The 22385-nt window shown below is 40.6% G+C and overlaps 1 protein-coding gene across 1 annotated transcript; it reads right to left on the minus strand.

Moving 5' to 3' along the window:
- Positions 1 to 298: 298 nt before the first annotated feature.
- On the minus strand, positions 299 to 1342 carry LRRC30 (leucine rich repeat containing 30). Its single transcript, XM_062568115.1, is given in 1 exon segment — positions 299 to 1342. A coding segment is annotated over 1 exon segment (1044 nt).
- Between the last annotated feature and the right edge of the window lie 21043 nt (positions 1343 to 22385).

A 22385-nucleotide genomic window follows, 5' to 3' on the forward strand; every position in this document is an offset into this window, starting at 1 on the left:
AATTTGTTTCTGTCGGGTGAAGACTAAACATTTTATCACAGCTTTTTTTTTTTTTTTTTTTTTTTTTGAAAAACCAAACAGTCCAATACTGAAGGTTACAGCAACAGGTATTTTCAGAAAGTTTGCTCTTCACACACCTAAACAAGATAATCATTTTTTACTTCCTTTCAGCAAACCTTCACTAAACCATCCATGGTCTTCAAAATCCAAGTGTTATGAAGTGGAAATGATTGACCAGGAAAGTACAGGGATATGTTTGAGTCTTGATGACGGGGTTAATCCCAAACCCAGTGAACATTTAGCTGTGCTCCTTTTTCTCTTTGAGGTAGTTGAAGAGGACGTCAAGTCCTCCCTCCACGATCTCTGGCAGGGGTCGGGACAGAGGGTTGTGTGAAAGGTGGAGTCCTTTGTCCATTGGATTCCACGCAATTTTTGGCAGTCTGTGCAGCAGGTAGAGGTCGTCTGGAAGAGTCTGAATAGAATTGTAATCTATATTTAGTAACTCAAGAGCGGTGATGAAGCAGAGGGACCGTGGCAAAGTGCGTATATAATTATTCTCTATAATAAAAATTTGCAAATTGACTAGATACTGGACGCTCTCTGCAATATTTTCAAGCCTATTTGACCCTAAGTGCAAGAAGTCTAAACTCCTCAATGCAAAAACGCAGAGAGGAATATGAACAAAGCGATTGTTACTGAGGTTCAGTTTCCTTAGGCTTGTCAGATCAGTGAAGCTTGAAGGCAGTTGTGAGATGCGGTTGTGTGAGAGGCTCAAAACTTCTAGCTTCCTGCACAAGCTGAGCTCTGCTGGCACTTCTGTCAGGCAATTCATGTTGACAAATAAAACCTTCAGGTTCCTGAGCAGTCCGATCTCTTTAGGCAGACACCTGAGGCAATTGCCACACAAGTTCAGGACCGCCAGTCTGTCCAGTTTTCCCAAAGAAGGAGGAATCAGTACCAGCCTGTTGCATGAAAGGTTCAATTTCTGCACTTCAGGCAATCCCCATAAGAAGTCAGGCACACTGGTCATCCCTTTCATTATCAGGCTTAAGCTGACATAACGTAATCCACGTTTTAGCAGTGACTTGGGCTCTTTTCCTGAGAGAAGAGCATCTTCCCATGCAGGCAACTTCTGACCTTTCCTCAGAAAAAACATGCTTCTTCGCCTCTTGTTCTTTGAATGCTCAGTTCCCATAACACACTAGATTGCTCCTGATAGATGAAGCTAGGTTTTCTTCCCTGGCAAAAGCTACAGCAATATGCAAATGCTGACAGAGGTTGGCAGCTTGCAGAAGGCAGGAAAGTCAAAGCAAGGAGATAAGGAGGAGCCTGTGAAGTGCATCTTCATCCATTGGGACAATCTCTGTAGTTCCTAAGGGAAAGTTTCACTTTTGGGGGCTTATGTTGTTCTTGGTGCACGGTCTGTAATGAAATACTTGCTCCTGACTTCTGAGCAAACCTGTTCAATTCAAAGTGAATGCCACCAGGCAGCTGTCACTGTCATTTGGCTGGGGCTTTATTAGACAGATATGTATCTTCACTGCAAAAAGGTCACAGGGATGCTGTATATAACTTCACCATGTCAGCTTTCTTGGCTATCTGGTGCATACCATGGCTGCAGGACAATTAACAAGAGCAACTTCAAAAAAACAAACAACTAAGCTACAGAAGCAAGCAAGTCACCATTTCAAGTCAGACTAAAAGACATTTTCAAAATCATTTTTATTTTGATGTTCTTGACTTCACTGAAATAGTTACCAATCCACCAGCAGACCTTGTATTCTGCAGAAGTGGTAATGAATCTGCAGAAGTGATAATGAACCTTCACGTGAGTCCTCGCTATCTATTTAGTAATAATAATAATAAAAAAAAGTTAACACTTGTGCAAAGTGTCAGCTTTTATATCAACTTTGTGGTGAGAATAAGCCTCTTTCTCTTCAGAAAGGGTACCATGCTACTGCAACAGTGACATATTCCAATGGTATCTGCACCCACTCAGATGACTGTTTGCTGCCCACATTTGAGCTGAGCAGTCACACAGTACAGTTCTACCCAAATACACTGTCCTAAATGCCCTGGGCTACCTCGCATCTATCTATGAGGGTTGGGGACTCTTTTCTTTTGTGCTGCAGAGAAGGAAGCCACTCAATGATTATTTCCCTGTGAACGTTCTTATCTTTGTAGGACATTCTCGGGTACAGGAGGACAAGCAGTGAAATGGCTCAAACTGTAAGTGACATTTAACTCCAGGATGGAGGGACTGGTGGGAGAGGAAGGAAGCAGTGAGGTGTAATAACACCCAACAACAGCTGAAGCTAACTCTGCTGATGAAAGGAAATTGTAATGCCTCGGTAACATGCAGTGAGTTTAAACTCAAAGCGACCATGAAAAGAATATGCAAAGACTTTAGGCACCATTTAAAGTAAGTTGAAAACTGCAGCAAATAGTACAAGATTTTCCAGGCTTCTCCTCTCCAGTGGATCTGTGATGATGAAGATGCTGTGCATCTGCCTGACAGACCTGGTGATGGATGTACATCCCCACTGCTTTGTTTCAGAAAGCTTCAACTCAAAATTAGTTCACATAACAAAGGACTGTGTATGAAGCTGCAGCTGGGTGTCAGGTACTTCCAGCAAGCTGTTTAGAGAGCAGTCCCCACAGTTGCTTCTTTTTGCCAAGCACCATTCAGTCTCTTTTTAATTTTAAGTCCCTCATAGAGCTGCATCTGGCTGGGAGGAGAGTGGAGAGAGAAAAGGGCATCCATGTGGCTGAGTCTGGTGTGAGAGTCCTACATGGGCACAAGAGGAGCCAGGACCATAGAGAGAAAGCACAAGCTGAGTGAGGCTTGTGATTAAAGTATGCACCTTAACAAGTCTGCATGGCATAAAATCAACTGGTCCTTTCAGAGGTGCAAGGCTGAAATTTTACATTGCCTGGAGTTTCTGGATGAGCCTGAAAAGGACTGAGGCCAGTTGTTATTGTTTGATTAGAGCGAGTTGGCAGCCTGACTGAGAGCCACAGATCCCTCCCTCGCAAGCTCTTTCTGCCAATATTTGCTAGTTTACAAACAAACGTTATATTAAGTCCCATCATAGTCATAAGCTCTGACTCAGTGTTCTCATTAGTCATCAACCAAAACCATTACCCGTAGTGGCAGAGACAACTCTGTGATAGAGAAACCACTTAGTGCAAGAGAGGAAACTCAACCACAGGCTAAACTCAGGCAAAATTTGGCCTTGCCAGACTGTGGAGAGACACGGCTACAACATGTCCCTTTAGTCCTAGCAGATGGAGAAGCAAAAACGAGAACCACTCATGAATCCTAACTCTGGGTTGTCAGCCCAACTGTTGTTTAAGAACAACAGTTCTGTTAAGTTAAGTTTCTGTTATCACACTACATGAATGAATTTAACCAAGGCATTCCTTTCTACAGAAGCAAACTCAAATGGAGGAAAAAAGACTAAGAGAGCATTTACAAAGTTACGGATATTCCACCTTTAATCCTACTGCTGGAACTAACAACTGCTGAAATTCTGCCTTCTGGCAGGCGTTTCTACCCTGTGCTGGCTTGGCTAGCCCATGTACCCATGTATCCACTGTAATTGCAGAGCTCTTCCTTCTTGAGTTCGGTTTTAGTAACACGAAAACAAAACACAAGGGAAGCACAGTCTCCTTGCAGCCGCAGTTCCACCTCCCTGGCCAGATATTTTTGAATGAGAATGCCATCCAGATCTTGCTCTCCAAAATAAGATAGAGTTAACTGTCTGGGGACTTGGCAGGGCCCAGTTCAGCTTCTCACCACAGAAGTCCAAATTTCCTAATAGTGTGACTCAGCCAAAGCACTCTACTACCCTTTCCCAGTTTTGCATCACACTATCTATTTGAAGCTAAGCCTCTAATATGACTTAGTATATTCTGGGTCAGGCTTTTGCTGTAAAACTTCACTTATAAAGTGAAAATCCTTGTTCTGCTTCAATCCAGCAGCATCTCCTGCTATTATGCTGCTGTATCTCCACTGCCTGTTAGGCAGGAACAACATCAGCAGTGGGGACTTAAAAAACAAAAAATCCCACATCTGCAGCTTCCATTGTCCAGTCCCCTTCCTGCTTCTGTGAGTAACATAACCAGTGCACAAAAAAAAAAAAAAAATAACCATTTCCTTTTCTTTGTTCTCCAACAGAAAAACAGGCTATTGAGCACACTTTTAGTTACGGAGACAGGAAACTCCGAGGTAACCAAATTAAATTCCTGTCCTGAAATCAGAATACTAAAACCACAGTGGCCTCATCTGGACATCTCAGGAACTAAATTTATGAACAAAATAGCCCTAGCTGTTGGTGTCCTGGACTGCTTTTTGTTCGAACATTATTCAGTTCCTTTTTTTTCTGAGCTGCCATGGATTTTTAGGCTAGCACTTGAATAAAAGCAACTCTAATGGAAGCAAAGGTCATTGCATCCTGCTCTAAAGAATTTCAGGGGAGTTTCAAGTTCCTGTTCTTGTGAAAAGAATGAAAGACTAAATCACATTTAGTTCCTCTAACTTTTAACAACCATGTTCAGGTGAACATATTCACCAGAAAAGGCAGAGGAAACTCACCTATGGCAAAATTCACTCTTAAGTATCAGCTAGGTACTCAAAACAGAATCTGTGGATACATCTTTGTTGTGCGCTATCTCCCACCTGTGCTAACCCTGGATGAGATAGTTGTTTACACCAGCACCACCCCCATCTTAGTGGCAATAGTGCTCCCAGGGCCAGATCCACCATCTCTGCTGCCTTCTGTGCTGTGAAGGTATATTGATTTTTCTGATGCTCTCTTATGTGTCTCAATCAGTGAAACATTGGATCATGTTGAGATAGCCTGGCCTTATACAAGCAGATATGAATTTCATGCATGCAAATTGAGGAAAAAGAAAAACAGTGGTATTTACGTGATAGAGAATAACTGATAATTGCTTAATGGCTTCAACAAAAATTGTAGTATGTGAGGAAGAAGAATTGCTGGACTGAAAGACCTTTATAGGTCAACTAATATGACAAAAGAAAATGCACTATTAGCAATGAGAAAAAAAATGACAAACTGACAAAAATGCTAAACTATATTTTCTGAAGTTGTTTGCCAATGCATTTTTATTTCTTTGTAAAGGAAGCAGGATTGTCAGTCCTGAAAAAACTGTAAGACAAGTTCACAAAGACATGGAATTTTAAAATTTATTATCTATTGAATCTTTTATTTACCTTTTGGAGTCTCAGAATATATCTGGGAAACATTTTCAAACTTTTTTCTGCAGCCAAGGGGGCTGAACAATTGCATTGTTTTTAAATAAAAGTTGAGATTGTCAGATAATTTCATAGTCACAGAATCACAGAATGGTTAGCATTAGAAGGCACTCTGGAGATCACCTGGTCCAACCTTCCTGGTGAAGCAGGGTCAGCTACAGCAGGTTGCCCAGGGCCAAGTCCAGTTGGGTTTTGAGTATCTGCAAGGATGGAAACTCCATAACCTCTCTCAGCAGCCTGTTCCAGTGTTCAACCACCTTCACAGTCAAGAAGCTTTTTCTAGCGTTCAGACGGAATTTCCTGTGATTCCATCTGTGTTCACTTTCTCTTGTCCTGTCGTTGGAGGAGAGTCAGTCTGGCTTAGTCTTTTTCATTCCTCCCCACCCCAAACATGTATTTACACACACTGATAAGACCTGCCCCTGCTCAGTCTTTTCTCCAGGCTGAACAGTCACAGCTCTCTTAACGTTTCCTCATATGAAAGATGCTCCAGTCCCTTAATGGTCATCTTGGCCCTTCAATAATCTCCCTCCAGTATATCCATGTCTCTCTTGTCCTGGAGAGCCCAGCACTAGACCCAGCACTTGAGGTCAGCTCACCAGTGCTGAGCAAAGGGGAAGAATTCACCTCCCTCATCCTGCTGGCAACACTTTAATGTAGCTGTTGGGCTTCTTTGCCACCGGGGCACATTGCTGGCTCATGGTCAACTTGTCCACCAGGACACCACTAGATTATTCTCTGCAAAGCTGCTCTCAGCAGTACTGGTACAAGGGGTTATTCCTTCCCATGTGCAGGATTTAGCATTTCTTTTTTTGAGCTTCATAACGTTCCCCTTTGCCCATTTCTCCAGCCTATTGTGGTCCCTCTGAGCTGCAGCATAATGATCTGGTGTATCAGCTGCTCCTTTCCATTTTGTATCATTCAAGATTTTGTTGAGGGTGCACTCTATCCCATCATCCAGGTCATCAATGAATATGTTAAACAGTATTGGCCCCCATATCGACCCCTTGGGGACACCACTAGTGATTGGCCTCTAGTTGGACTTTGTACTGCTGATCACAATCTTCTGAGCCTGGCAGTTCAGTCAGTTTTCAGTCCTGACTGAAATTCACTGACTACTTTTCCAGCTCATTCTTCAGCACATCTATGAAGATGTTACTGAAGACAGTAAGACAGCAAGTCCAAAGCTTTACTAAAGTCAAGATAAATGACATCCAGTGCTCTCCCCTAATCCCCTGAACCTGTCATCTCATCATAGTAGATGTCAGATTGGTTAAGCATGATTTTGCCTTTGTAAATTCATGCTAACTAGTCCTGGTCACCTTCCTGTCCTTCACACAGTTGGAAGCAGCATTCAGGATTAGTTTCTTCATCACCTTCCAAGGCACTAAAGTGAGGCTGGCCAGCCTCTAGTTCCCTGAGCCCTCCTTCTTGCCCTCATTGAAGACAAAGGTGACATTTGCTTTCTTCTAACCTTCAGGAACCTCTCCAGATAACCATGGCCTTTCAAAGATGATAGAGTAACATCAGCTAGCTCCCTCAGCACGTATAGGTTCATTTTGTCAGGGTCCATGGACTTGTGTGTGTACAGTTTAAGTATTCCCTAGCCTGATCCTCTTCCATTGAAGCAAATCTTCATTGCTCCAGACTTCTCCTCTGGTCTCAGGGGCTGGGGATGCAAGAAGGCTGGTCTTGTCAGTAAGGACTGAGGTGAAGAAGGCATTCAGTGACCTTTTTGTGTCCTTTGTCTCCAGGCACCTGTATCTCTTAGCAGCAGCCCCATATTTTACCTAGCTTTCCTTTTGCTGCTGTTGCACTTGCAGAAACCTTTCTTTTTTTTCTTTCATACCCTTTGCCATTTTGAACTCCAAGTGGATTTCAGCTCTCCTAACTGCACCCCTGCATGCTCAGACGGTATCTCCATATTCCTCATGGGTCATCTGTCCTGATTCCACCTCTTGCATGGTTCCTTTTCATGTCTGAGTTTAGTCAGGTGCAACTTGTTCATCCAGGCAAGCCTCTTATTGCCTTTACTTGACTTTCTGCTTGTTGGGATGGAGCATTTTTGAGCTTGGAGGAGATGACTCTTAGTGTCAGCCAGCTCTCTGGACCTCTCTTCCCTCCAGGGTTCATATCCAATGGCATTCTTCCAAGCAGGTTGCTGAACTGGCTGCAGACAGCTCTCTTGAAGCCCAGGGTTGTGATCCTACTTTTTGCCCTGCTCCCTCTTTGCAGGATCCTGGACTCCACCATCCCATGGTTGCTGCAACGACGGCTACCTCCAACCTTCCCAACTGCAACCAGTTCTTCCTTACTTGTACATATGAGACCCAGCAGAGTGCCTCTCCATATTGGTGCCTTGATCACCTGTGTCAGGAAGTTGTCACCAATGCACTCTAGAAACCTCCTGGATTACTTGTGCCTTGCTGTGTTGTCTCTCCAGTTGGAGTGTTTAAACAGGGTGTTTAAAGTCCCCCATGAGCCTGTGAACATGAAGCTTCTTTCAGTCATCTGAAGAAGGCCTTGTATACTTCTTCTTGACTGGGCGATCTATAGTAGACATCATGTAGATCTTTTTGCTAATCCTGACCCATGAGCTCTCAGCTGGCCCCTCGCTCGTCCCCAGGCAGAGCCCCAGGCATTCCTGCTCCTCTCTCACATAAAAGGCAGCTCCCCCTCCTCACTCCCCCAGCCTGTCCTCCCTAAAGAGCCTGTACCCATCCATCACAGCATTACAGTCATGTGAGTTATCCCACTGCATCTCCATGATCCTAAAGATATTGTAGCCCTGCAACTGCACACAGACTTCTAATTCCTTGTGTTTACTCCCCATGCTGTGTGTGTTAGTGTAAAGACATTTTAGAGAGGGATCTTGGCATGCAGACTTCCTAGAAGGGGCCTGAGAGCTTTCCTCATAACGTGGTCCTGTATTTACAGGCATACGCTCGGAGCGACTTCACTTCAACCCTGTTTTGCTGATTAAAAGGTCACTTCTGTTTACATCACCCCAGACCCTTTGTAATCTCTTCTCTTCAGGATTTGAGCTTTTAATAAAATATCAAAAAGCATCCAACTTATAATGAAAGCATAACCATCCTGCTACACTGAATTGCTAGGCCTCCTACTGTCCTTTAAATTTCTGATAATCTGTGTTTTCCTTCAAAACCAAACTCTATCACTGAATTTTTAATTGGTGAGCATAAAACAGATAGCTGTAGTTTTATAGATATATAGCTATAGATCATAATTGATTTTGAAGCAACTTCTTGTCTTCTGTGGAGTCAAAATCTTATACAGTACCTCTGGCTTAGCCTTATTAAAAATGTATTAGCATAATAAGGAATAGTTGGATATTTAAGCATAGCATTTTCTAAAATTGTCACTCCAGGAAGTTCAATCAACTGTTTCTGAAGAAATTTTCATTTTCATTTATTATCTAGGTGTTATAGTAAATACCTGACTCGGTGAGGCATCAGAAACTACTTAACCCTTTCTGTGACAGGAAGGATGCTTCAGCTAAACAATGTTAATTTGTTTCAAGTTCAGCAGAAAGCAACACTCATGCGAGGAACACTCAAAGGTCTCTCTCTTAATGGAGAAATATTCACTGTGAAAGCAGCTGTAACTGCTGAACCATCTTCTCTGTGCTGCTGCTTTCCACTGAAGTAAAAAAAAAAAGGCTTTTAAAAGTTTCAGTGCAACACAAACTGTCAAAAATCCCTTCGGTCTTAAGAAGTGATTTTTCTAAAGTTTTAATTGTTTTCTAGTGGTTTGTTGATCCTGCAGCTATTCTGAAATACCAAGTCAAGTTTCAAAGGTAGTTTGAGATTTATGAGATGTGACACAAGCAAAGAACAATTCTTAAGGCAATTTCAGATTTCCTGTTAATTTGTTTTTAATTGTAGTGCAGCTTTTAACATCTATGTGTCCATAGAGCTTTCCTGGAATGTTTTATTCAGATCCCATGTGGAGTTGCCTGGCCATCTGACCCATGAAGAACTGGACCTAGAGGTAAATGACTACCTTTGTAGGAGCTCATTTAACAAGAACTTTGGCAGACAAACAAAGTCTTTCTGCCATGACAAGCTCAAACTATCCATAGCAGGGAATAAAAAGAGAGAGAGATTTGTTCGTGTGTGAGCATGTAGAGTACAAATGACAGGCATGATTTATCCAGCTATTCAGCTGCCAGCAGGGACTCATAGTCTGTGGATTTACAGGACATTTTATTTCTTCCCTGCAAACTTACAGTATCACACTGAACTTCCAGAAAATGCATTAATGACTAGTTGGTCAGCTTCTACCACAGTTTCCTTAAGCGCCCACAAGCCAAGTAGATATTTTGTCTGATTATATCTATGAGTCAACTAAACAGAGTCACCTCACAGCCTCTACACTCCTCAGTTACCCCTGGACCCTGTGCCACAGGTTTATCCCATGCCCGTGAGCACATGAGACAATGCCAGGAAGCACTTGCTTTAGGCATATGCTGTTTTGGGTGAAAAGGAGAATTTTGCGTACGGACACAAACTAGTTCACACCACCTTCCTGCAGGACCAGAAAATAGGCCCTCTCTTGCTTATTTAGTAATCTTCCCCCTGCCTCTCTGCCTCAATCTTTAATGGCTAATGTGATAGATTTGACGGCATTTATAAAAGTATTTGAACTCACTGGAACTCTTTGAACATGGAGGAGCATGTTTCTTTCCAACATATAAAGTATTCACTGTACTATCATTCATCATTACCTAACCCCTACATTTATAAACACTCAGATTTCTGCCTGCCTATATCTGCCTACTAGCAATAAATATAAACATTTGCTAAATGTTATTCTTTGAGGTCTGTGGCCTCAAAGACTCTGTCAATGTCGTCACATTGAAAGAAAAGTTGGAATAGAGTCTCCAAACTGGATGAGCTAATTCTTAGTATAACTGCTGCCACATAACTTCCAACACGGGTGCTCTTTTTAATACATCTTTTAAAGGGCATTTTGTTACATTTAGATGTTAGAAGCAAGAAAACAGGTAAGTAGAAGAGACAATCTGGATTGTCCTACCTAAATCCAATCTGATATAAAAAGAGGTGTCTCTTGGTCTGTCTCACAAAAGGAGTTCGGTCATTTGATCTTTGTGCACAATTCATTGATGCTTCCCTTTCTTTCTGTTTTTTCTTCTTTTAGACCACATCTCCTCCCATCCTTTTGCAGTGCCTACAGCAGATTCAGTTCACAATTCAGTGTGCAACCCCCAGCTCTCTGAAGAATGCTGCAACCACTAGGCTACAATTTACTCTGGGGTGGGGGAAGCTCTCCACCTCTCCTAAAGCTGTTGCTCAAGTCTGCAGGGTTTTCTGCAGGCCAATGGGTGCAGAGGTAGTCCAAAAATAAGCATGACTCCATGGTCTCCTGGCAGAACTCTCAGTCACAACAAATGTCAGGACATTTGAATCTCAGTCCCTCCTCCAAAATCTGTTTAAGCATTTTCTGTTTAACAGGTCACTATTGTTACCTACTTCTCTGACATTGGAAAATTTCTGCTCTGTTCTTGAAACAAAAGGCAGAGATGACCCTGTGGATCGCAAGAAAAGAGAAGTATTTCCATGGCATCCTAAGTGCACTATGTATAATTGAAAGAGAGATGGTATTTAAGCTAGACCATTCACTTGCCATCATCTAGTGAGATTTTTAAAGACAGGCCCTGCTCAATCTGCCAATATCCTGATTTTGGACTGTTTTTGAAATAACTAATTGTGTCCAGGCATAGTTAATGTGAATGTGTGTTGTCCTGGTTCCATGGAGTTCTGCATAGCACAGTAAGGAACAGGTGACTGCATGTCAGAGCTGTCCATGTCCATTTCCCTCTTCTTTATTCTAGTCCGTAATCACTTAAGAGTGTTTGAAAAAGTTGTTAAATTGTGAAGTCTAAAGGGATAAAAACAGGAGAAAGTTGTAAGGTTATGCTAGAAATAAATTCAAGCAGCAAATGATCCAGTTTTTCATGACTGAAATTTGGCAAATCTGAACTGCAAATCAATGTGACCCAATGTGACGAGGTTTAGGTAGTTCCATTTACAGTCCACTACAATAACGAATGCAAAAAAGGATTTAGGAAATAATTCAATCAAAGCTGTTGTGCAGCCTCAATCCCAGATTCATGACTCTTACACAAATTTTACTGATATAAGAAGAAACTCTGCATTTACCTTGATATGCTTGATAAATGATAAAACAGAAGCTAATTAAAACTCCCTAAAACACATACCAGTGTCTCAGTTTGGGATTTATCAGGCACATTATCAAACGAAAGGGCAGACATCTCTCTAGACATTTGAAGACTCAGTGCTGACAATTAATAGCTTGACTTTTAAATTACTGAGCTCTGACTTAAGGAAACATATTGAATGCTTAGCTTCAAAGGCCTTGAATGAACAAATAAAACTTCTAGAGCAATCAGCAAAGGAATCTGTCTAGGTATTATTAATATGACAGCAATATTTCAAATCACATGAAATTATGTGGGTCACTATATGGTCAAACAAAGACTGGTGAGATCTGAGTCAAGCTATAGTTAAAGGGAGCTAAGGACATCTCACAGAGCAGGGCCTGGAGACAGAAAATATATCCCACTAGGTAGAAAAAAGTACATGAAGATCAATTTGCCTTAAAAATGACATTAAAAATAATAAAATAGAGGGAAAATAAGAGCTTCAAGCTTAAGCACAGGCAAAAGAAAAAAGAAGGAAAAAGAAAGGTCCACCCAATGCAGTTCTCTCTCTTATTTTACAACCTCTAATAAGCAATTTCCCAATGGAGAGAATCAAATATGAAGCTGTTCTGTACCAGAACATCACAAAAGATTAATGGTGGTGTATGACCACAGGGTTTCAGTACTTATTGGACTGTGGGGAAGACAGGATACAGTAGTTAATGATTCCATCTGAGGTGGAATGGTGCATTCAACAGCCCTGGAAAAAAAAAGTGGAATGCTAGTGCTAACGCTGTAATGTGTGGCTGGGTCAACTAACAAAAAGGTGAGCTTTTTCGCAGAGGAGGAGATGATGTGTGTCTTGAAAGGAACACAAATGGCAATACTGAAATTTAAGACAGAAATAAAAATAGCAGGTTGGATTTTTACAGGCATTTTCTTTTAATCTTATCTTTCTAGATCCAGGAAGATCACAAGCAATATTTGCAGTGAATTTGGAGGAAAGGTGCCAGCTTGTGCATTTTTCATGATTTTTTTTTTTTAGATACAGAGCTCAATAAATGAAACACGTTGTATGATATGATTGCCTGTGACATCTGGAGACTAGACCTGATGACCTGTACTGTCTCGTCCCATATTATGATCTAAAATGTGATCCTTCTCCTGCTGTCTTCACATCCCCTACATGTGCAAAATTCAGAAGCTTTGGTTCACAGGCTATGGCATTCACGCTATCTTTGGTACTGATCTACATGTTTTCTGTCTCACTGAATTTCATTTTTAGTTTACTGGATTTGAACAAATATAAGCAATCAGAGGAAAATGCAATTATAACAGAGTTGCACTGAGTTGTTTTCAAAATAATAAGGAATCTTACTTGTAGCCAGGGATGGGGGCAGACATAACCTGTGTTGGTGGGCTCAGAGCAACATGTTGGCAGATGCTAACAGAGAGTGGCAGTCCATTTCCCCCTCTCATCCAATCTAGAAATGCCATATTTTCAGAAGATGATTCAGATTTTCAAAGTTAATGAACTTTGCTTGGTCATTTTGCAAGCCCAGACTGAATGTAGAATGCATTACAAATGCCTTAATAAGGCCAGTTTGGCAATCCTAATAGATACACCTAATCCTAATACATGCACCGTCCTCCTGATGTAATTTAAGCAGCAGCCTGGAAACCACCAGCACTCTGTGTGTTTAGACAGGTAGCATTTCAGGAACACAGATTTTGGCAGCTTCACTTTAAAAGCCAGCCATACTAGTGGAATGAACCAGTAAGAAAAACATTTATTAGAATTCTGTTTTTCCTACCCACCAAATAATAGTATCATAATGCTGGAATAATATTTCTTCCTACAGTGACAGAGGAACTGTGGTATTTGGCCACTGATAAGGAAGAGTGAACATTGTCTGTAGCCCCCTGTTCTTGAACTTCTATAACTGCACTTCTTCACTGTCTTACTCTGGAGCAAACTGCGTGTAATACAAATGGAAAAGAGCTAAGTGCTCTTCCTTGACTGGAAACTGATATGGAAATACTAAACGTTGTCTGCTACCTGACATAAATACAGATCTAAAAGTACAACACCTTCCCCCTAGACCCTGACTTCACATCATAAATGAAGCATAAGCAGACCTTACTAAGATGGAGGCAGAATGTCTACTGAATTTATGATTAATAAGCATGTCAAGTTTTATAAGACTATCCTTATGTGGACACAGCTAATGGCCTTAACATTGCTTCCAGAATCAAAATTGAATGGGTGAGTAGATTTCACCTCAGGAAGGCCCATAGTGATAAGGAAAGCATCAAAGGAAATTGGTATACACATTTTTCAACCTGTCAAGTGAAAAAATCACAGATGATGGTAAGTCAAGGATATGCCCTTTCCTAGATGAGTTGCAGAATGTTTGTGCTGAACAAACTGCCTCCTAAACGAAAGAGAAAAGGTGAATGTGAACAATAGAAGGTTGAATGATGATCTTGCAGATTAGCCTCATCCAAGAGCAATAATTGCTCTGTATCAGCATTTAAAGAGGAAAAAGTTTTGTGCTCCTAAAAGCTGTGAGAAATGGCTAACTCTTTGAGAAGAAGCAGAAAGAAAGTAGCCAGTAGGTAGTAACAGCAAAATGGGGTAGGGGTAGGGGAGCAACAAAAATTTGGGTAGAGCAACACAGAGACTGAAGATCTATAGGTGTGGATTAATTGGGAGAATTCTGGTAGCCAGTGCTAGCAAAGATTCCAGGGGACATCTCAGGCAATGAGGACTGAGCCAGGCTGTAGCTGCTGAGGATTAGGACACCATCCTCAGGTGGGGAGGAAGTGGGAAGGCTGCAGGAGGACCTGCCATCGCTGATGGTTTGTTTGCCTCTCTTTGAGGCATCTGCTGCTATTTTGCTGCCAGAGGCCGGACTGCATACCAACCAGATCCTTACAGGAATACCTAGGTGGAAAACACGTTCTTTCTGTTTCTGGTCCTAATCAGGGAAATGATGCATAAAAGCACAGGCATGGGTATGATGGAAAGCACTGAACATGCTACTGTTGTCTTTTAATAATGATAGTTTCTGATGTCCTCCCAGCTCAGTCTTCTGGGAAGGCAATCTACTAGTTGGAGATGTTATTTCTGCCCACTGAAACCCTCCCCAATAAATCTCATAAAAGTATCTTATATATTACTGTAATACTAATGTATTAGTTTTTAGATAAATGCTCTGAATAAAAAGAATCTCAGAAAGGTAGAAATCATAAATTAGGAGGCATTCTCCATCAGGAGTGGTATATAACCATAAAAAGGCCTTGTAGATGTGGGTATCTGGATAACTTACTGAAGTATTCTGAAAAGCTCTGAAAAACATTAGAAAATGGTCTGTCATTTGAATTGTCTATACAAAGTATGTATCATCTTCTGCAAAAATTATAACTAGTTTTGTAAGAGATTTTGTTGCTATATAATAAGCACAACTCTGCACCATTGATTTGTGAGAGTGTCAGCTGCAATAGTCCATCAATCTCTTTTTCACACCACACAAACTTCTTTCCCATTTTCCTCTTGTTAGGAAAGCCTCGTAGATCCCCTGTGAGTTTTAAAGAAAGGACAGAACCAGCTGCTTCAGAGAAAGCAGTTAGCTTTCTCCTAACTGGCTCCTGAAATGTGGTTGTATTCTCTGAAGCAAAAAGGTCACATTCTATAACAGTATGCATGGTTTGTAGGAAGTGCTAATCTTTGCTATTACAGCTTAGAAAAGAAGGTTGAAATAGAATTAGGCAAGACACTGCAGCAATGCCCAATCTAGGCATGATGGGTTCTTCTCAAGCCCCGATAACCATAATTTCCATCACTCATCTCAGCTGAGACCTCTCTGTTTTGGTATCACAGTGTTTGCTATGGCAGAGCTCAAGTTCAGCTCTGCTGACTTAAGGCAAGAGTGCCCCCTGATGAAAGCTTCCAGGCGCATTTAGGAGTTTGGGGGTTTCCAGTACAGATGTGGACATGGAAAGGCTTTGTTTAGTCTTTCAGACATGAAGAACAGTAAAGTGGTATTGTGGAAAAAAAAGTTTTTTGAAAGTAAACATAGTGCCAAGTATGACCTCTGGCTATGTGTCTTTGTAGCTGGTCACTATTTTCAAAAAGAGCTACAAGTATTAAGCTCAGCTAGACTGTGTATTTCCAGAATGATCATTTATCTGTGCAGACTTATGGATACAAGGAAAAGTCTCAAAAAAAGGAAAAAAAATACAGCAAATTGGTAATGCATATGAGAACACATAAAATGAAATGGTAGTTGTGTTTCCAAAATCTCAACCCTGAAACAAGTGTTTACAGGTGGCATTTGTTAACTGGGAAACTAAATTCCTGTTACAAATCTTATTCCTCAACAGCAGTCTCTCTATTTCCCCTAAAGAAAATACACCCTACAGATTTGTGTGTATCTGATCTTCATTCTACATGCACATTCTTCTAACAAAAAAATGTATTCCACTGACTTTTCAAAGATTCCTCATTTGGGCTCACGCTATCTCCAAATGGATTTTGTTATAGACTATAATTGTTTTGTTTTGCAGAAAATGAAAACTTCTTCTTTTGTTCTTAAACTCATGCCTAGATTTGCCTTCAAGGTGAAATAGCTATGTTCTTTATCACCCTTTTGTCTGAGATTGAACCCATTTCTTTGACAATAAAAGTCTAATGCATACATTCATTTCACTGCCAAGTCTTTTCATAATCTTTATAACTAAAATATAAATCATTACTTTTTTCTAGAATCAAATAACATTTTTATGTATTCCATTGCATTTAAATAATCTGAGAACACCTGTGACTCTGTGAAGGTATTTTGTATTCTCACTGTGGCATTAACCAGCCCAAACTATTTTCTAAACAACAGGCCAAATTCAGCATCAGTGCCAGTCAATGTTGTTTATTTTAGAAGTCGCACCTGTTAATTCCCATTTGGAATGTGACCCTCTCGCTTTGCCTCTTAAAACATTCACGTGTATCTCGAAGTTAGAAATGGGGGGGGGTTTCTCGCATATTCTTATGATCACATCACTACATCCCTTCCCTACTTCTGGCACTAGAAAGAGCTTCATCTACTGATTAGTAGAAAATTATGCCTGTACAGCTAACTTCCTGTTGTTCAAACTCTGTGTTGACATTTTTGGTGGGACATAACCATACAACATCCATTGAATTTGTTCAGTTGTTGTGGCAGGGAAGGTAGCAAAGACAGAAAAGCATGGGTCTTTCCAGCTCTGCTGAATAGAGATTTTCACGCACTGCTGATAGTATTAAATGCGTTGGTGACGATATTAAACTAAATTTAAGAAATTAAGTAATTTATTAACTGAAAACCCATTAACTCCTGATCAAAAAAAAGAAAAGCCACAGGAAAAGGAGTCATGGTATAAATATTTAAAGTATTAATTCAAAGACTTTCAAGGAAAATGCAGATGACAGAAGAGTAAAAGGACCATGCGTGGTGCAAGGTTTGATGTTTCTGTTGTTCATGAGCTCTCTCTTTACACCACTGAGCATCCTAGCAGAGCATAAAGGAACCAGTGAAATACGTTACTAATTATATGAGAATGGGTACTTAGACAGAAACATGTACAATTCAGTAGTTTGTATTTTATTCATTAACTTGAATTCAGAATAACAATGATATGATTAAAACATATGTGTGATTGTAAAACAATAATGAGTGTTTTCAGGAAATAGTAAAAATCTGTGTGCATCCTGACTGGAAGAAAATAAGACTTGAAGCTAGTTAAGATGACCTGACATGTTACCATAATAGCTTATTTTCAGAGAAGTTTTGAAATCCAGATTCTCACCATGGCGTTAGTGCCTCGGGGCATCACCCACCACTGAGTCTGACGTGTGTCCTTTGCTCTTCCAGATGGAATGAGTCTGCCCACCAAGCAGAACCACACGCATTTTTTCTTTCGAAAAGCTAAAAAGCCACGGCTCTCGCCTAGGCTTAGTTGCTTTATCTGTAACCAAGGCTTGCAACTTGCAGAACGGGCGATGCTGTTTGGAAACACAGAAAGAAAACGTTCAACTCCGTGTGAACGAACGGTTTTCAGCAGAAGCGCTCCGGCTGCAGGAACGCATCCAGCTTGCCCAGCAGTGTCTCTGCTGTGTTTGAACCATTTTCCTCTTGCATTTTCCTCTTTTCCCCAAAGTTCAAGACCACCTTCTCCGCCTCTGGAGGCGAGCGAAAGGAGAGGCTGGCCGGGGAGGGGAGGGGGAGCACCGCCCCGTGCCACCAGCACGGTTGGGGATGTGCTGGCCGGGAGGGCGTCTGTGCACCTCGCGCCTTGCATCCGCGGCGTTGCGCCTGGCTTAGCGGTGCCGCTCCGGCTTGGCGTGCCTGGCTTCCGTGACACCCCAGCGCCTGCCGCGTTTCTGCGTATCCCGCGTTCCTGCTGCAGGAGGGTCTAGTCCTCCCACGACATTAACTCCCTCCCTCTTCAAGCCCCCAGCTCTTTTCCGCTTCTGTCCTGGGAAACCCCACACATCGAGCAGTAGTTTGGGCACCTCTCTTTCCAGAGAGCAGGTTGCATAGTGGTGGCAGAAATATATAAGTGCTCCAAAACCAGCTCCTCACAGTGCCTCAGCCCTCATTCAGAAAGATCACTTTTGGAGATAAAAGGATAATTCAATATCATTTGGTTTCTCTTCCTCTGAGAGTCCTAGCTGGGAAAGGTTTATTGAAAATTATGATAGCTGCTCTGCCTCAGATAGTCTTGGAAAGGCTGGTTCATAGTGGGTAGCCAATTCACACAGACAAGAAAATGAACTCTATTGTGAAGTCAGGTGTTTTAATATATGTATTAGAGGGGAAAAAAGAGGCATTTGAATTTTAACTGAATAGCTATTAGCTTACAAAGACAGTCTTTTTTAGTAATACTTGTCTATTAATTATTTACCATTGGCAAAAAGACTGGCTCTCAAGCAAAATTCTTTCAGATTTTGTTGGCTGTACTGAAATCACTGCTGCAAATTCTGGCACATATCAATTCCTGGCACATATCAACTCACTTTTTTCCTGTGGTAAAATTCAAACTGACTTTAATATGAAATTTGCTTGAGTAAGAGATGTGGAATTTATCCTTCTGTCAATATGACACAAAACGTATGAAAGCAAATACAGTCATCTTGGCAAAGCAATGAAACCCGTGATGTTAGTTGAATATGGTGACAGGAAGAAACATATACCAGAAATTTTCAGGGAGCAAAAGGTCCACAAAAGCTGTTTTGCTTTGTTTTCCAAAGAGATGAAGCTAGTGTGCCATTTTGATAAAGTAAAAGATAGATATTATTTTCTTAAATTCAGTTAAAATGCTACGGGCAAAAAATACTCACTGTAATCGCATTCATTTTCAATCTTGCATGTTAGCCACTGCATCTATCCATACCCTCTTCCTCACCTACAGGTCTGCAACCTTTGCCGGACTCTGTTACAGAAACGCCACCAGCGGGGCAGCGTAAGAAATAAGCCTGGCGCTGTGACGCTTCCCTCGTTATACGCATGCCGCAGGCATTTCTGCAGCTGATAAGTTGCACTAGGCAGGTGAAAAACGCACTCATAAGCCTCCTGCTTTCTGAGATCAGCTAATGCTAAACTGTCCAGGAGCAAGAAAGCTCCGCTACAGACAGCTGTGCTAATCATTTTTTCCATCCGAGCGACTGTTTTGTCTGCCGAAGCGTCCAGAGCTGGCCACCGTCCCGGCAGGCACGGCCAGCGCAAAGTGCCGGCCGCCGGGGCAGCGATCAGCTGGGGCCAGTAAAGGTGAAGCTGATTTTTCTACCTGACATTATGAGACATGTGAAAGATGCAAAAAGTTAACAGTAAAGTGGAAGCCGGAGGTCTCTGCTTTGGAAGCACAGGTTGCATTTATTTCATTAGCACAGCTAAAAAAAAGGATGCTAGTGGGAAAGGAACAAAAGGTCTTAACTTGCAGTTTTACAGTGCCATCCAGTGGATACTTTAAGCGACTGCAGAATGAACTCAGGAAAATTTTTGAGCTTGTTGAACTAAGATTTCAAATTCTCCATAAATATGTATGTAGCAATACTTTCAGACTGGACTGAAACAGAACATAGGCCTTAAAAGTGGAATTAGATCAAATTAAATTAGTGCATTTTAAAGTGCCTTAAGTGCATTTTAATTTATTTGATTTTTAATAATTATTTTGCTTTATAAGTATTTAATTACACTTTCCTGTGCTCTAAGTACTTCTTTCTAAAAATAAATAAAAAGGTATTATTTGAATTAGTATTAAACAATTATTTAATTAGAAATCAAATCTAAATGTGCTGTAACAACAACACTGTAGGCAGAACTAAAGCACAACCTCATCACAAATAGCTTAAAGTACCTGAAAATGGAATTACTCTAAAAAGTCTCACTGGGAGATCCTTAACCTACATGCTGATGTTCTGGTGAAGGATTTAAAGTTTATTTTTTTCTTACATGGTCATGTATTTGTTGCTTCATTGTGATGCCAGTTAATAGATTCATATGTATTGTTTGTGCCATCAGTTTGCAAAGTTTATAAAGTACTTTGGAAACTTTATAATATAAAATATTCACCAAGAATCATTGAAAAAAACTTTGAATTGAATTGAATCTGCTTTGTTCATTTTAGAGTTGGCTCATTTTCAATTATTCTTTCATAGAGCAACCTTCCTTTTTTTCAACTCCTGGTATTTTATCAAAAAAAACTGCAGCAATAATAGCTCTTTTTTGCTGTTTCTTTCTTGCATTTAAAGAAGTCCCAAAAGCAAAAGAAAAAAAGATGTTTACCTAGTTGTTTTGCACACATGATTCCATGCAGTTTTTTTTCTACGGAGGCGGGAAAACTAGAAAAACCCCAAAAGAGGAAGTGATGGTTTCATGGTCAGATCAAGCTTCCAGACAGAAGTTGTCTTCAACAAGCTGATGGTGCCTCTTCCCAGAAATGCACGTATTCTCCTGGAGGTCAGGTCAGCCTACCTGACGACGGAGGGAAAAGTAGAAGGAGAACAGCCTGGTTTTGTAGGAGCAAAATTTCAAATGCTGCTTGGAGGATGGCCCCTCTGTCCTTCCCCTGTAAGGGATGAGGAGCTATCTCCAAAGAGAAACAGAAACGGGGCGGGAGGAATTCCAGACCATATTAAAAGGAACGGTAATGCAATGTCTTCGCAGTTAATGATTGACAAAAACCTGATAATGTTTCCATTTATTCCAGCACAGGCATTTCCTAATAGAAGTAGAAGGCAGCGAGAAAGCTCACCTCTTAAGCGCTCCCCTCATCAAGCCAACTGGCTTTGTGTGTCTCTTTCTCCAAAACTAACCACTACTTAGTAAATTCAGCCTGACGATCCATCCATCATGTAGTGTAATATTTATATATACACAGTTGTCTCTTTTTGCTAAGCAATCCAGATCCTAAACATCTCCAGTATCTCATGATTTTTTAATTACAACTCTTTAATTATAACTCTTATAACATCTCAATGGATATTAAAAAAATGTTTGGCTGAGTCTTCCCTAATACACATTTGTTTACACCAGTACAAAAGACAGAGAAAATACTCTTGTCAGACTCAGCAAAATTTAACACTAGCTTCACACTGTAGATAACTACATATGCAAAAGGGAATCAGAAAATAAGTTCCAGTCCATGCAATTTAGCTTGCCAGTAGATTTCCTCCCAAGCTTTGTCCTTTTACACATTTTTATTTTGAATTGATTTTTGGGGGAATTAAAAGGGCATCAGATTTCACCCATTTTCCAAATCAAGGTATTCTTTCAACACAACTTAAAGGTTGAGCTACCTCTATTTAATTAAATATGAGTATATTTAATTAAAAAATCATGGGCTTTAAATAATGCAAAGTTAATTTTAAAAATAAAATATAAACTTTAATTCTGTTCCATTCCACATAATGATAGAGAATACTTCTACATAGGTTAGAAAGGTGGGGCACAGAGTCTTCAAGACTGTTTTTTTTTTTTTTAAATCCACTTGTGAAAATGTCATCGAGATATGCTTAAGTCATCAGTAGACACCCAGGAGACAATAGGAAGCCACATTCTCCTGCTTTCATGAAGAGGAAGAGTTACTGCTGTTTTTGAAATGATGTTCCCTCAACCTCCAATCTGGGAAGTCTTCTCTACTGTTCCTCATATTCTTGTATTTAAAGAACCTGACATAGTTTGGGGAATTTTTTTTAAAGAAAATTGGCTGCTGGTTTCACTCTAAGGCAGGCTTACTCTCTTGAAAAATGGAAATGGTAAATCACTTGGTTTGTTAATGCTGGCTGATAGTGTAAGGCACTTTTTTTTTGCAAAATATCAGTAATGCTAATTAAGATAAAAAATAGCTACCACTATGTGCATATGGTGTTCTCCCACATTAATGAAATTGCATTGCTTCTCCTTCCGAATTTAGCTTCGATGGCAGCTTTCTATAACAGAAGTGTAAAGTTGTCATTACATCCACGCTTATGCGCATAAATAAATTATTTTGTTTTTACTTTAAAAGCTATTGAAGACAACAGAAGATGTTCAGTGCTCCACAACTCGGAGTCTGAAGTCACATATTTAAGCACTTGGCTTTCATCTTCTACCTTTCAGAAGTTTTGTTTCTTGCATTATCTCTAGATATTATTTTATAAAAAGGTGATGAAAACTTGCTAACCTCACAGCAAGATGATTTCTTTTAACACAGACTTTGCATAGGCAGGTATATGTCTCTGAGCAGCGAACTTTTGGCAATTGCTGTTAAAACCCAACCACTGGAACAACAGTGACATCCTTCAGATCTTTGTCAACTTGCATAGCCCGTGACACTTGAAAAGAAATCCAAGCTCGCTGAAAAAATGATCAGAAGATATGATTA

Source organism: Rhea pennata, chromosome 2 (genome assembly GCF_028389875.1).
Source record: "Rhea pennata isolate bPtePen1 chromosome 2, bPtePen1.pri, whole genome shotgun sequence".
Lineage (NCBI taxonomy): Eukaryota > Metazoa > Chordata > Aves > Rheiformes > Rheidae > Rhea > Rhea pennata.